This window comes from Nipponia nippon, unplaced genomic scaffold (assembly GCF_047370975.1).
Source record: "Nipponia nippon isolate SJK-2023a ecotype South Korea unplaced genomic scaffold, ASM4737097v1 scaffold_35, whole genome shotgun sequence".
NCBI lineage: Eukaryota > Metazoa > Chordata > Aves > Pelecaniformes > Threskiornithidae > Nipponia > Nipponia nippon.
The window spans coordinates 1,216,631-1,232,442 of NW_028262353.1; the positions used below are offsets into that span (position 1 = coordinate 1,216,631).

Sequence of the window (15,812 nt, forward strand, 5' to 3'; positions counted from 1 at the left end):
TATCTACAAAGGAGTTAAGCTTGAGCCTGTGAGACAACTAGCTGAGAAACCTCTCTCCTGAAAACAGCAGGACGAGCATACTCACAAGGATTTGCACCATCGGTTACAATCAGCATGCGCAGAGAACTCAAACTGACGTCTCTTTGGTCTCGATGGGCCATCATGGCCCAGTGCAAGTCTCGACACTTGACTAAAGCAACTTTTGCTGCAAAACAACACAAAAAACCCCACATAAGGACAAATAAAAGCTTTCCGTGAGTCATTTTCATATGAGTACACACTCCAACACTCCCAAATGAGAAAATTCTCACTAAAGCAAGCAAGCCTTAATTAGTTGAGCCTGCAGTAACAGCAAACCCCAATGTACAATAGCATCTGCTGCGGCACACAGGCCGTTTGCCCACCACCTGAGCCAGGGTCTGTCACTATTGCAGCCCCTCCTCCAAAGCGCATAAATCATTATCACCATCTGAATGTCCTCGGAGAGGACTGGGGATCAATGGAACTTGCTGGGCTCAACAAGTGCCCTTGTGATTTGTCATGGAAGAGCAAGAAGACAGGCTCTAAAGCGTTTTAATGCCTCTCACTCATTTATCCTGAGAACTTCAAGCTAAAGTTGTGGGACATACACAGGTACCTTTGTGGGCATGAACTCTCTGCACCCATGACAGCGGGCAGGTTTTCATCACAGAATAGGGCACGCTGATAGTATGCAGTTTGTTCATTACATTCTGAAAAGCAGAAAAAGATTTTAAGAAAAGGGCTCACAAAACCTATTATGAAGCAGAAATAGGAGTCACCCTCACTCCCCATCAACCCCTACCCCACCATGAATTCACATAAGTTTACTGAGGATGCTTCTACACTTCCTTCCAGAGAACTGCAGATCTAGCAGGGAGAGAAATGGTTGACTTAACAGGTAACGGCCCTCAACCATCTCCTCAAATGTTGCAATTATAAAGAGTTACGAAATGCTTCAGGAAGTCCTTACAGGCTCAACTCACCGTTAGAATGCCATGCCACAACCCTGCATCCTTCTTAAAATCCAAAACATTCACTATCGTTTCACCTGGGAAAAGAAAGTTGGAGTTTTGAAGTGAAATGTGCCAGGAGAGCCGTGACCATTATTTACGCTAGAACCTGCATACGTTTGAATCTGTCAGATCTGCTCCAAGAGGTACACGTGTAGCAAACAAGAGCAGAGCCTTGTTTGTCTGATAATACGTTCTACTAGTCAGGGCTCTTTGTTATGCAAGATAACAGAACTGAACATCCATTTAAGAGAAGGAACGCGTCCCAGAAAGTTGCAAGAAAATGACATTCCAGCCTGTAATGTACATCAGTAGAACAGAAAGGGTCTTAACCTCATTATGCATGAGCAGTAGCAGGGGAAGAGAGTAGAGGACATCATGCAAGCACTGACTCCCAGAAGCAATGGAAATTAAAGTGATAGCTTCCAAAAGACAAACTCTGCATTTTAAAGTACTATGACATACAGCTCTAAAAATAAAGTTTCAGCCATGGATATATAGATTAGCTTGATTTACAAGGTAGACCAGACTAAAACCATACCCTATAGCAGAGCGCTCTGTACTCCCACCAGCAATTTCTAACCTCCATTTCTGGGTTAGCCAAAAAGCCTCGTGTGACTAATACAGAACCAGTTTAGGCAAGAGGTGCTTTGATATTTACACACGCTCTCAAGAACAAAAGTTTGGAAAGACATTTTAATGGGTGATCAGTACAGTGAGAGAGAGACTCCAGCTCGTTGGAAAATGCTCCACTTTTGATTCATGCGCTCCCCTTTTGAGTCATCAGAACAGACTTGTTAACTTTCTAGATGTGATTTTTATTCCTCTTCACTATGGCAATGAAAATGATGTAGTTTTGGATGGAAAAGATTACAGACAGTCTTCACTTCTGGGGCAGAATTAATCTGCACTTTTTTCTTTTACTTCTTTGTTTTTTTCCTCTTTTTTTTTTTTTTTAAGTGGATACTATTGTGTATTGGTTACTCATAGACAGCTGTTAAAAACATGAGAAGCGACCATTGAAAATGATGTCGCTGAACCTTCATTCCTTTGATGTTTCTGTGACATCACCTACCTTCAGAATAGTTGCAGGCCTGAGACAAGGCTTGACAGTGAGACAGCATGGCAATCCGAGACACTGTAACACCCATAACGCTGCCCTCTTTGCTCGTCTTGTACTACAGAGGAGAAAAAAAAGTCAGGGTGTGACTCTGGATCCCACATGCAGAGAAAATTAAATCACAGAATCCATATAAATAAAGTTTTGTTCCTCTAAAGCTGCTGAGACATACTCAAGAAAGTACCTTCTTGTAGAAAGGTATCAGCAAGGTTCACTACAGAAAACATAGTTATTCGGGTAGCAGACATGTTCAGCTAACTCCAGAGAGCCAGGAGATAAAGATGGCAATTCAACGTATTTGTGTTTGTTTCACTATTGCTACTTCTCACAGCCTCTCTTCCTGCGCCCGTCAGTAAACTGAAAAGCCAATCTGTAATTTTAGAATAGCCAAATTACTGTTACTACTTAAACCACTGCAGTTCCTAGAAGATGCCTTACTGAGGTGTACAAACAACAATAAGCTCTGCTAGGAAGAACAGAAAATTCTAAATGCTGTTGGCCTAAATAGTTTCAGAAATCTGTGTTATCGAGTGCGCTATCTCAGAGAGCTCAGCTGTCTCAATTACTAGCTTTCTGGAACAAGAACAGTGTTGTCCATTTTGAGCAGCGCTCGAGGCCACAAAGATATTCAAAACTAAAATAAGCTTCACAGCAGGTTGTACACAGGGAAAGACTTGTTTCAGCGGCTAGAGACTGGGAAGTTTAAGGTAGTGAGGTGAAAGTATTATCCCCCTGGTGATTAGAACATTGAATTCAGCTCACGGAAACTACTTTCTATTCCCCATTCACTACTTACCTCAATATATGCTGGCTCAGTTCCTGCAGCTGAGATGTTGGGCTGCCAGTCCTTAGGAGATTTGGAGAGATATTTTGAATCTGTCACAACCCATTTGAGTCTGGGCCAACCTAGAGCCAAAATTAAAGTAGAATACTAATATCAGTTTATTTATTGAGGGATTTATATTCTGCAAGGATACACTAAAACCCCGTCATTTGTCCAAGTTCAGTTACACAAGCAAAATACCAGTCCAAGCCAAGCTACTAGCCAGAAGGTTCATCTCGTTTCTCATCAGGGAGTGCAGTGGGCAACAAGGCACTTCCTCTACTCAGGAAAGATCCCTGCCGTATTTCTAAATATAGCTTGTTGTCTCATTAATAAAACTGCTTTTGAACCTGCCAAATGCCACGGAAGGGATCTGAGGACAACCCTGGCTTGTAAGGTGGATTCATTGGGTCTTCCAGAACAAAGCAATTCTGTCAGACACATGGCTCGATCTACACCATATGCATAAAACCTACGACAGTTAAGTGGTGCTATCAGAAAAGTTGCTCACTTTGCCACCCCCCAAATGCATTCACACTTCTGACAACCACTTTCAGACAGTTCAGCTATAGCAAAAGTACAACCAAAACCAAGTATACAACTGATCTAACCTTTGAACTGCACGATTTCTCCATTTTGGGTTTTTGGAAGCCCTTTCAGACAAACTTCAGTGGTGAGGGCCAAAGCAATACCACAGCTTCCCAGCAGAAAACCAATCTGCTGACCACCGGCATCCTGAGGGAAGAGGGGGGAAAAAAGTCATTCCTGTTTAAAGATGACGTAAGTCAACTTTCCCATTACCAAAATCCAAGGTTTGGTAATGCTCTGGTAACTGGATGGTAACATTATGGATCACACGGGAGGAAAAAGAAGAAACAATCCACGCCCAAACACTCTTTCCTTTGATTTGTCCTTCTCCGCCTACATCCAATGTCTGGCAATGGTTTCAAACCCAAATGACAACCACTGTCTGGCAGGGATGAATAAAACCGCTTCTAAGCTGACATAACAACACATTTTAGAAGATGATATATATCCAGCACAAAGGCCTGCTGGGTGAAAATGGAGACATGCCTACAAGCCAATAAAAGTCCATAGGAAAATGATAAGCCATCACAAAAATGCAGAAGGGCTACTTCATCTTCTGCATACCAAGTCTGCTCTTTTCAATTCATTTTGTTCGAAAATGAAACGATTATGTAACTGGGGACAGATTGCAGAGAAATTTGGTGATTCTCAAAGGGAGCTCTTTATACATAAAACAAATATCACATTGGCAAGACTAAAATGCATTGGATGTGAAATCCACAGAAAACAAGTGCTCATGCCCAGCAGCTCGGCATCGAGCATACACCATTTATTTTCATTAATGGAAGCCCAGATGCTGCAAAGAGGAACCATGAGGCAAAAAAAGAAAAACGTATATTTACACTGAAATAACAAGGCCTCTCTTTCCCCAGGAACTAATTTCTATTGCACAATGATAAAAACCAGGGAAATGAGGTACCTCACTAAGAAATCTGATTGGGCAAATACCGGGAGAAGTTTTAATTTTGTATTTGGTTGCTATAGCAGTTGTCACGTTGCAGACAAATGAAAGCGAAGCTCCGTGATTCCCATAGTATTACCAGACTAGCTTACCATCTCATTACCACCTCTCTTGCCATATGTTTGCCATTATCCTGTTTCTTTTGTTTCCTCTTACGAAATTCTATAGTTTTAGACAGTTCTTGACATGGCAATAATATGGCAATACTGCAAAAATTCTGGTAAGGGTAAAGAAAACATTTCGTTGAGGAAATAATTTACAAAGAAGTGCCTCGAAGTCTTCAGAAATACTTAGCACCTTCAGTCTCCAGCAAAGTCAAAAGACTGGCAGATGCTAAGCATGGCTGGAAATGAGACCCCCTTCACGTCGACCAGAGGGCAGATTCACAATATCATCTGTACCGTATAAATGATTTGCAATAACAGAATGAAGACTACATCATTTAGGTGAATCGACCATTTCCAGCTACTCAGCACAGCTTCTCTGGTCAATATGTTTTTCCATTTTTAAACCGCTATTCCAGGTTCACAAAGGTCTTGCATATTGTGGTGATACAGAGCTGCTAAGGCAGCAGCTGGATGCTGTGAAGCACTTTCAGAGGTTGATGGTCTGAGTTGGTTTTCATCCCACATCAGCCTATCACTCCTCTAAGTTCCATCAACGTTACCTTTCTGGTAAGAGGTACCTCTATAGGCACTGGTATGACTTCTGCTAGGAGACAGCCGTAAAATGCCACCATAAACATGACCGGGTCGTTGTTGGGATAAACAAGGGCTACCTACAATTCACAAAAATGTTTTGTTAGTTGCAATACAAGGAAAAATTGCAAAGTTCAGATCTATAGCAACTAAAAGTCAGAAAGCTTTGTGTTATTTCACGTTCTACCACAGCATTTTTCACAGGGCCTTCCACGGAGTATCTGGTATGTGCATGAGTTCCTCACGCAGTAATGCCAGCATTCTCTGTGTGCCCACACACGTGAAGATGCACACACAGCCAAAACACAAAGATCTAAAACTCTGTATTTCTCTCAGAGGTGCAATGCTCTTCCTCAGATGTATTTCAAAGTCCAGAGCCAAGAAGTTGCTTACAGAGCAGCCAGAAGGACTGAAAAATCACAAAAGTTTCTTTACCAAATAGCCTGTCCCTGGGATAAGAGTCTTGCTATTAAAGGAATACAATTATAGTGTCTGTGGTAAGTTACAGCCCCCCCAAACCCTCTTTTTATTTCAGAGGGAGAACCAGACAGTCCCAAACTCATTACCCTATCTCCAGGTTTTAACACGGGTTCATTTTTGGTCCCCAGTTTATTAAGCAGTGTGTAGGCCAGCTTGAGACTTCTGCTCCACAATTTGCCTAGAACACAAAGAAGAGAGACTTGCACAACTCTAATCACCCCAGCATACAAGAGAATATTTCAGTTCTTGACTGCTTTTACCCTCTACAGTCACGCCCTCCGTTTCAGTTACACTGCTTTGTCTACAAAGCTCTCAAAGCCCAGGAAGGTATCTGCAACCATACTAAGACCAACAACCCTGCATTCTGTCCACTACTGCTCTTTCGGAGCAGTTAAGAGCAATAGAAGCCGAGGCTCAACTCACCATACGTGAGGGTATAAACTGGTTTTCCTGTAACATCCAGTGCTGTCAGGCAGGGGCATTTCGCTTGTGTGGTTCCCCAGCGCTGCAGTGCTGCTTCTAAGGCAGGAGGCCAGTTACAAACAACTCCCAGGGGCTCTCCCTTCACGGGTGTCATCTGGCGTCCCTCTGGCTTGGGCTGATTGGGGTCAGGCTGTGGAACTGAAGAAAATTCAATAATGTTTCCAGTTCATCTCTGCCCATTTGTTACCAGACAGTGAAGCTGCAGAGACGCACTGAAAACAAATGCTTTTCCTCATCGCGTTTAGGTTTAACAACCCCTATCACATTTCATTCCCTAGGAAGACCTGCACAAAACAAAACATCATAAGCACAGTCTTCTACGATGCTATTAAAAGGTCTTCAATACAACAGTGAGGAAAGTAACACCAGAATTGAAGAAAAGGCAAACAATCTTACAAAATAAGGTTGTAATGAAATTACCAGTAAAGACAATTCCTTTTGGGAAATTAAAGTAGCCTAAGCAAATGAAGGGGTTTCGAAAAATCTACTTAAATATGTTTGTTAATAAGTTTTAGTTATTGTAAGAAGTTTAGTGTTGAGGAGGCCACCCAAAACTCAGCAGTACAGTAAATTACTTCACACGTTGGTTTTATATCAGACTATTCATGAAGGCTACTGCTAGCTGCAAATAGCGAATCAATCAGAGTCAACTTCAAAACCAATGGCATAAATAAATTCAGCACTGTGCATATCTGCGTACTTATAACAAATGATTAATAAAAAAATCATTATTTGGTGCTATTACCTTCTACAATTTCTTCAAAATCATCCACAAAAAATTCTTTCAGGGGTGGTCTTTTAGGTCTTTTCAAGGTGTTAAGCAACTGTTGAATTTTCGTGGAGACTCTACTACTCACAGGAACACCTGGAGGGAAAGATTTTGTCTAATAAAAGTGTTCATCATGTCTATTAACATTTACATCTTACCTCCTTCCACCGGAGGATACTTCTCTTGGTGCGCGCACTCATTCAACTACTGGCTTCCATTATTAAAGGCTGTGCCAGTGCAGGATGGCATCAGTATTATAGCAGTTCTGTATTAACTCGGTGGTCAGGAAATGCTAGTAATAGAAATTCATTTTTAAAGCATTTACTGCCTTCCAAAGCCTGATTTCCATCTGTCTCTGACACACAGTACTTGCTGTAAAACACAGCCTACAGATCTGCGCCTGCCTGCAGCATCGATCGACCGGTGTGCAAGACTGCCAGCAGAGGGAGGACACAACAAGACCAGAAGCGTTAATGCTGCCCCTCTGCACAAAGGTTTATGTCAACCAGCTTAGAGTGAGTGTTATCAGCTTCATGGGAGCCTAATTATAGTTAAGAATTACATTATTTCACTCATCATACCTTTATTTTTGGGGATTCTAGGAAAAAAGCTTTTAAAAACAATTAGCCTACCTATGCGTTTGTGATTTTTTTCTTAAAAAGTGGTAGAGAAGAGAAAAGCCTGTTACCTCTCCCGTGATTCTCTCCAGTTCAGTACATAGTAGGTAATTGCTGCAGCATGGGAATGTGTTAATGCCGATGTCATAACTGCGGCACAGGAATGTGTTAATGCTAATGCCATAACCGTTTCAAATTTGTGAAGTGCTTAAATGGGACACACTTGAGTTGGGAGAATAAATCATGCGACACCTTCCTTAACACCATTCTGCTGTCTGGGTAGCCTGAAAGGTTCCGTACCATCAGCAGTATCCATGAGACTAGAGCGATTAGATCCCTTGTGCATGCCTTTCACAATCCCTGAAGGAGGAAGGTCAATCGCTGCTGGGCGTGCTGAGGAAGAGGAGGTAGTTGCTGTGACATCTGGGGGAACTGAGAAATTTTCTAAAAAAAGGGAGAAAATTGAGATGGCAGTTAACGTAAACCTTTTATTAGCAGATGGAACAAGCAAAGTGTTAGTTACCTGCTACCAACAATCTTAATAATTTAATGGGTTGAATGTATGGGAGCTCTTATTAACGCTAAACACACCGCTTCCTAAATATAAAGTAGCTCTAGGAGGTGCACATTATCTGTTCTGGAAAAGAGAAAACAAAGGCACAAGATGAGTGGCTTTGTCCATGTCAGGAAAGTGGTTCAGCAAAACAGAATTCCTATTCTTGGTTTCTAACCTTCAAATCAAGCTCAAGCTCTTGACATTCAGTACTGTAAAAAAAAAAAAAAAAAAAAAGTTTGAGATCCACATAAGCTCTAAAATATTCAAAGCCCCAGAACAAAAACCTCCATCACCTATGCAGTAATCTCTCTTGCTAGAATTATACTATTTAACTTTTTTGTCAGCAAGGGCTTTCTAAAACAAAACACGCAGTAGGCTATTGACTAAAGCAGATCAGCAAAAAATCATGTTGGGTTTAAATTTCTTCCAGTTCGGTGGCTAAACAGCACGAGCCTGCCCAGCAGTTAAATAATAAACTTAAAATGTCATGAATAGAGCAAGCTAGGTCTTACTGTTGCTTTAAGTTGCAAGACACTGTTCTGCTTTTCAGATGAGTTTGTAAGCTTCAAAACTGCAACTAACTCTGCATACTTCAGTAATTCTCTCATTAACTTTCTCTTCAAATAAGTGATTTTTGCTTACATGGGATTTCTTTATACAGCACAGTAGGTTCAATCATCCGATAGGGCAAGAATATTCTATTCTAGCTTAAGAGAACCAGCAACTCTTGCTTACGGAGGCAAAAAAGCAACAACTTTGAAACCGTGTGTTGGCTTGCACAGAGAGAGTCTGAAGGAGGTCAGATACTGAGTAATTCCCACAGAAAGGTTTTTGCGGTTGATTCTCTGCGCCCCTCTCCCTAAGGAGAAAAAAAATCCATTTCTGCGTAGCTTTGGAGATCTGGTGGCAAGGAATATTTCTCACGTATTGAACTTTTAAGATCAGTAGGAAGGACCTAGATTTTGTACAGCTCCAAACATTTGCAGGACTTTTTATTGCTGTCTCCGAACAGACGTACAAAAATGCGTATGTGAGAGTTTCTATTCATTTAAGTTAGGTGTTAACACAGGACGAATGTGGCATCTACATGGCAAATATAATTCCAACAAAGATTTTAAACTTCTCTTTTGCATAAAATACTAATTATATTAGATAGTAGGTAAAAAGCTATATTACCTTAATTCATTACAAAAGGTAACGTGGCTTTCTGTATGCTCCAATTAAAAACAACCTCTCTGCTTCAAAGACACGTTAATTATACGGACTACATTTTATGGGCAATTTCCCCAGTTTTCCGTTTCAGAAAACAACTTGCATCCCAGCAAATAAACAAAAATAACAGCAATTAAAAAAAAAAATGTGGAACAGTTAAAAACACCAGCACTTCTATGCACTGCTTGCCCCAAACCAGTTAAGCAAAAGCAGAGAGCACACAAAATACAGACACCTCCTAAGACACAGTAATATCCTTAACAGCAGATAAAAAAGACAAACACACAGAGCAAAAACAAACTTTGCAATTTCATACAGAAGCATCAGCAGCAAGGAGCACCTCAGAGCCTCAAAAAACTGAGCCTGGGGTATCCAGATCTGTAGATTTTGCTCCGTCTTCTCAATACCTGGATGCTCTGATTATTTCTCAGACTAGTCATGAAAGGTCTGTGCTAAATCTTTACTCTGCTAAAACCATTTTTTTAATGACACGCTCATTTGTTCACATATATGGCTGGTTTGGGTTCTTTTTCTTTTCTTTTCTTTTTTTTTTTTTTAAAATCTAACGCAAACAATAAACCGTTAGGGCTTAAAGTAAAATGAGAATGTTAAAACACAGCATTTCCCCCACTCGACAGGCAAAGACACCCCTATGGTATGTATCAGGACAGATGCCAAACGCTACTTGCATACGGTAGCTTTGTACACACAGTAGCTTCAAATAGCTGTAAACATAAGCAACACGGTATACAGAGAGAAAGTTGTGCCGACTGATCCTGTCAATACTGTCATCACACCCTGGAGTCTTCTCTGCTTCGATAAGCTCCTGCTCCCCACTTCTCCTTTTTCAACCAACTCAATATTCTGAAATTCTTAAGGAAAAAAACCATCGTGACGGTGCAACTCCAACAAATCCTAGCAAGTTCCATCAAAACTAACTAAACTCTTGATCCGAATTTCCCTTATGCAATGGACAACTCCAGCTTTATTAATACAATCTGAACTTGAAGCGAATTTTCTGTTCATACCCATCTCCTACCTATTCGAGTATTGGCAAATACATCAGCTAGTGACCCACTGGTCCCTTTGCCTTCTCCATGGGAAAGTGTAGAAGATGCTGATGAAGATGTGGATGACCCCTGAATAGATCGGTTGATCCAAGACTCAGCATTCTGTAAGCTCTGATGCAATGCAGCAGAAAGAGCAGCTTGGCGCCTTAGCGACCCCTCATCCTCGGATGCGGAAGACGTGTCTGTGTGGAAGCAGAAAAGAAAATCTAGCTGCTTAGGGAAAAGCACATTGCACCGAACATGCTCTCTTTCCAATTCACATTTCAAGGGCACAGGCTTGTAACATGAAGATCTTTTTTTCACAGGCTGTGTCAAACAAGGTTACATTGGCCAAAACAGAAGTTAAAGCAGCAGACGTCTCCAGTGTGAACACATTTACCCCTGGTGTCTTGCCCGTTTAAAGCACACAAAAGATTCACCTCCTCAGACAAGTGTCCTTCCCCTGCGTTCTCCAAGTTTATTAACTTATCTCTCATTACTTTTCCATTCATATTCTATAATATCAGACGCTGTATTGCCTAACTTTGGTAATTCTGAAATGGAAAGCGAGGGGTCAGTATCATTGTCAAAACTGAAAATTCACGGGAACAAAGCAGAATGCAGGCACTGGGAAACAAATGTGCCAAGGCCACACGCAGAAAATGCTTTTGTCTGGTATTCTAAATGGGTCCCTTTCAATTGCAGAAAACAAACAAAAAGCCAACCCCAAAACAAAACAAACCAGAGAAAACTACAACAAGGAACTGCATCCTGCGTTTCCAAGAGAACAGATACCTTGTCTGTCCTAAAGCTGTGAGCTAATTATTTATTTATCATGAAGAAAGCACTCATCACTTGATATCTTAAGTTGTTCAGTGCTACACAGAAACATTCAGTTAGGCTTTGGCCTAAAATTTACGTGTTCTTCAAAGTGACTGCCTGCCTATACTCTAGTTGTAAATCAAACTATTACATCATGTTCTACCTACTTGCTGAAGTAGAATGCAGTTACGAGCTGAAGAAAAAGACTGATTCCAGACACTCTGTAAGCGCTAGCCTTTATTTGTGTAGTACCCACAGCTCAGAATGTGCTGTAGTCCTGGACAAGTCAGTACAAAGCTGAGACCCAAGCAGACACCAGGAACGTGCATTAGTCCCCAGAAAGGAAAAGAAAAGAAGAAGTATAAAGAAAAAAGGAGGTAAAAGAATAGGTATGAGTGAAGTGGCCTAGCAGAGCAGTTTCAGAGAGGGATATGAATTCACAATGAGATATGAATTCATAATATTCAGATGACTCTGTCATTCCAAATGACTGTGATGCTTCTGCACAATGAGAGACAACATAAAAGTCACTGCCAAAAATTACACATATTCATTTTTAAGCCAGTGCGTATAGCTGCTTGAAAACAGAGAGGTGTACTAACAATCTGATGCACATGCACCATAACAGACACCACATTATCCGAGGTATTTTGCTGCAGCCACTACATGGGAGGGGTTAGGAAGGAAAAGTCCTGCAAGTCATGGAATCCCACAGGACCCCCTCCAAGGTCCTTGCCCAGAAACGTACATCGCTGCAAATCCTTTTCCTGCATGTTGAGTATTAAACCTTAACAAAATCAAAACATGAATTATGCAACTGAAATAGATGTGAGGGAAGAAAAGAAGAAGCCTCAGTCCAGAAAGCCTGCTCAGCTCTTGCCAGTTGATTCTTTAAAAGCTCCCGGAAGAGGAGTCATCTTCACAGCCCTAACAGCAGCTCCATGAAAACAAGCAGCTGCTCAAATGTAGCAAGAGAGCTACAGGAGGAACAGACTACCTACAAATGTGCTGAAGAGCTCGAATATTTTGACAATTGCAGCCTCTTGATTGGGAAACTGTTACTAATGCGTACCGTAACATCCACACAGACACACACGCTGTAAGAACCTAACCTGGGGGAGTGCAGGCATCAGCTGGAGACTGAACAAACGTAGACCGTCTTTTTGTTGGCATGGGCAGGGCCATCTTCTGTTCTTTGTGTTTTGCCAGTGCTGCTTGAACTGCTTCTGTGTGGATATCTGCAAAATGGAAGTTCATATACGCAGTTTTGCAACAGTAGAGGAGGAAGAAAAACACAAAGGCTTACACATGTGGAAACACTGCTAGCTCTCTGTACTTATGCAAGTCTCCATTTTACAGTACCTTCCCAAACAACTACGTTTTGCCATCTCATGAGTACCATTTCCTTTTTCTTTTTTTTTTTTTTTTAAAAACAGGGAAACTAACTGAGGTTTCTAAAGTTAGCAAGCTATATAGCAGGGCCAGGCTTTTAGTCTGGAATCTTCTGGATTAGTCATTATATTCTTGTGTCTGTAGCAACTTTTACAGAAACCCCAACCCCACCAGACTGTTCCCTTCAGCCAAAGATTATCCTAAGATACATTTGTGCATATTTTAAAATATGCAGATAAGCTAACAGTGTATACAGCCCCAGGTGCAACTCTGGTCTATAAACTGACAAATTCTGAGCCCCCCCCGCCTGATTTAGGAAAAACCTTATGTTCAAAAACCTGAATGGATGCAGATTTAATGTAAATCTTGAAAGTTACTAACTGCGGCTGTAAATACACGCTTGATTAGTAACTGAAACAGGCTAGGACGTGAGGCTTCCATCCCTCTGCAAAGGTCCAGACCTCTTTAAAGGAAGACTCATCACTGGTGATGAGAAGACAACTTGTTAAAAACTACTGCGACAAGGGAGAGGTCATCTACATGCATTTCTCAGATTAATGTTTTTTAATTATGCTTCTCCAAAACCCAGAAAACTAGGCTCTTCTAATGCTTTATGAAATGGTGGTATACGATAGCAGTGTTACTGGAGAAGGTGTATTTGAGATACTTTATTTGCCCCTGTTGAGACGAGAACTTAAATCTTGTCAATGCAAAGTGAAAAACAAAACCAGGTGGAAACAAGAAACAGGTGCTGCCACCTTCTTTCCTCAAGTGGGGAAGGAAATCAGCGGGGCATTAGTCAGCCATTTCTGCTGCTCTTTGGAAGTCCTTTAAGCACAGAGAGAGAAAGGCAGCTCTCATTCTCCAAGCTCCTAGAGCAGATATGCACAGCAATCGCCAATGCCAGGAACAAAGCATTACCTGCCACTTCACTGTATCTGGTTACCTACAGACATGGTTAAAATAGGCTTTCCATTCTGTGAATGGCTTGCACTGAATAGTTGCATTCAAGCCAGAAAATCAAGGTGGCAAAAAGTGATTTGCTTTTTCTACTTAGCCTTCTTTTTGATTCAGCAGCTGCAGTCCTACAAGTCTGATGTTTCTTTATACAGAACCGCCAAGGCAGGACTTTCCATCAGTGGATGAATACCAAGCTTGACTCCTTGCGAGGACATGGTACATTCTTCCTCACTAACAGGAATCCCAGGTGAACTCCTGCCCTTACCGGATCGATAGCGTTCATCTCTGGCTCCCCCTGAGCGAGCTCGGTGAAATTTGGATGAGGAGGATGATGATGATGCTGCTGAGGCTGGAGTTGCAGATGGAACGGGCATCTGAGTTCTGGGCTCCTTCTGCAATGCTGGATCAACCCCTGCAAAACAGTCCACAGTTCTCCGAGAGCAGGAAACAGAAGTAGCTTTTTTTGACTATACCTTTCTCGTTTACCATATAATTACAGGATTTACCCCTTTTTTTTTTCTGTCGTGAAGTGGATCTAATTAGTATATTAATACTTCTGTCCAATTATACCCTAATCAGTTAAGATATACCTGTCCCTTCTTTGACCTTACGCTTAAGAGTTTTTTCCAGCTTTTTTCTTTTTAAGGGATGGTTAGGCACTGGAAGGAAGAGACAATTTGCAGCAAACCTGAAGCAGCTGACATAATACACAATTTCACATGATTTAAGTAACCTATCAGTGATAAAGGGAGATGAAGTCACCTTTAAAGAATTCATTACAAAATACAAAAGCAAAGATGATAAGATTCAGATAAGTCTTGACAAATGAAACAGTAGATAAGGCAGGCGAGTCCTACGCTTCCACACACTTAAAAGGGCCATTTGCAATGAACTTCAGTGTTTTGTGATTTCGTACCTGTACGGTTTGCCCCCTACTTTGCCATGTTTCCAGTGGGAACAGGACTGCATCATACCCTCATTATTGCATTAAGACGGAAGACAATTAATTAGCAGTTTAATTTGTGGTAAAGCGATACATGTAAACTGTTTTTAGAGATCATAGTCATTTCCACCAGTCTCCTCGTAGACACCGCTGCTATGGGCACAACGAATAAAGGGGTTTGACTGATGCAGTAAGTCGTTATCCCAAATTAAGTTGGAGGTGGGAAGACGAGCAAACCCATAGAAAAATATGTTGAAAAGCCGGGTTCATTACTCAGTGTTCCGCTGACCAGTGCACGTTATTGACAGGAAAACCAATAAAATACCAGTGGCAAGAGCCTTTGCTGTTCATATTAATTACAAAACTAAACAGACCTCTAGTTGTCCAGGTTCTGGCTCCTTTCAGGATGTCAAGAAGTGAGCGGCTTTATCATCCTGGCAAGTTTGTTTTTCCCATGAATACAGGGAGCTAAACAGATAATCTGATAAGAAATTATCATTTTACCTAATTCAGCAAGGAATCGTTGCTACTGGAGTCCCAGTGCTACAATGAATTGTGCATCAGTGGGAACTTTTAAAAAACTGAAGGTCATACAGCGGTAATTACCTTCAGGTCGTCACCTGAAGTCACGCAAAAAGAAGAGCAATTGTGTCATCTAAATATGCGCCGCTTATAAATTCTCACAAACTACCAAAGGATTAGAGAAATGAAGAGGAAACCACAAATCCTGGATTCCAATTCCTGTTACACCACTTTCGTAGTGTGTGGTTTTAGGTCAACAACTTAAGGCAAGCGCCTCAAGCTCAGGGAACTTACAATACCAGCAAATCACACCTAGCTAGTTACAGGAACCTTCAGCCATCTCCTATACCTTCCAAGATCCCACAGAGCAGAATATTAATTGAATGTTACAGCAAACTAACTATCCACTTAGCCCAGCACTATATGCTTTGGAAAAAATTCAAGAATACGGGGGCAACACGCTCCTGGAAGAAGTTCTCTCTTAACGCCTAGCATTACTCTTTGGCCTGGGAACCTTTTCGAAACTTTTCACCTCTTACTCAAATTTTTAGTAGTTCTGTTTGCGATATCAACATTCATTGGAGGCAAGCTACCGAGCTTATGTATTAATGATTCCTTAAACTATCATGCCAAAAAATTAGAACCTTTATTTCTAGTTAAAAAGAACGTATCCTGCTAGCCAGGAACTCTCAAACCATATTAGGGGGACAAACAACTATTCCCCTTTTACACTGGTATTTTTTGGATATCATAAGCAAATACAGAACTCTGTGTTATATGTTATCA

General features: G+C 41.2%; 1 protein-coding gene across 9 annotated transcripts in view; it reads right to left on the reverse strand.

Moving 5' to 3' along the window:
- Positions 1–15,812, reverse strand: part of DIP2B (DIP2 acetate--CoA ligase B (putative)) — a 77,039-nt gene that overhangs the window by 26,137 nt on the left and 35,090 nt on the right. For 7 of the 9 annotated variants that reach the window (XR_015707723.1, XM_087770998.1, XM_087770996.1 and 4 more), the window contains 14 exons: positions 13,827–13,973; positions 12,322–12,447; positions 10,378–10,590; positions 7,871–8,014; positions 6,930–7,049; positions 6,125–6,322; positions 5,788–5,879; positions 5,191–5,301; positions 3,586–3,709; positions 2,948–3,057; positions 2,107–2,209; positions 1,005–1,069; positions 638–731; positions 86–205 (listed from right to left, as the gene is read on the reverse strand). Coding sequence is in view for 8 of the 9 variants with exons in the window: in XM_087770998.1 (XP_087627124.1) it covers positions 86–205; positions 638–731; positions 1,005–1,069; positions 2,107–2,209; positions 2,948–3,057; positions 3,586–3,709; positions 5,191–5,301; positions 5,788–5,879; positions 6,125–6,322; positions 6,930–7,049; positions 7,871–8,014; positions 10,378–10,590; positions 12,322–12,447; positions 13,827–13,973 (1,767 nt within the window). In the remaining variant the exon portion in view is untranslated. The remainder of the gene's footprint in view (positions 1–85; positions 206–637; positions 732–1,004; positions 1,070–2,106; positions 2,210–2,947; positions 3,058–3,585; positions 3,710–5,190; positions 5,302–5,787; positions 5,880–6,124; positions 6,323–6,929; positions 7,050–7,870; positions 8,015–10,377; positions 10,591–12,321; positions 12,448–13,826; positions 13,974–15,812) is intronic. The other 2 variants (XM_087770995.1, XM_087770999.1) reach the window with 2 other exon arrangements.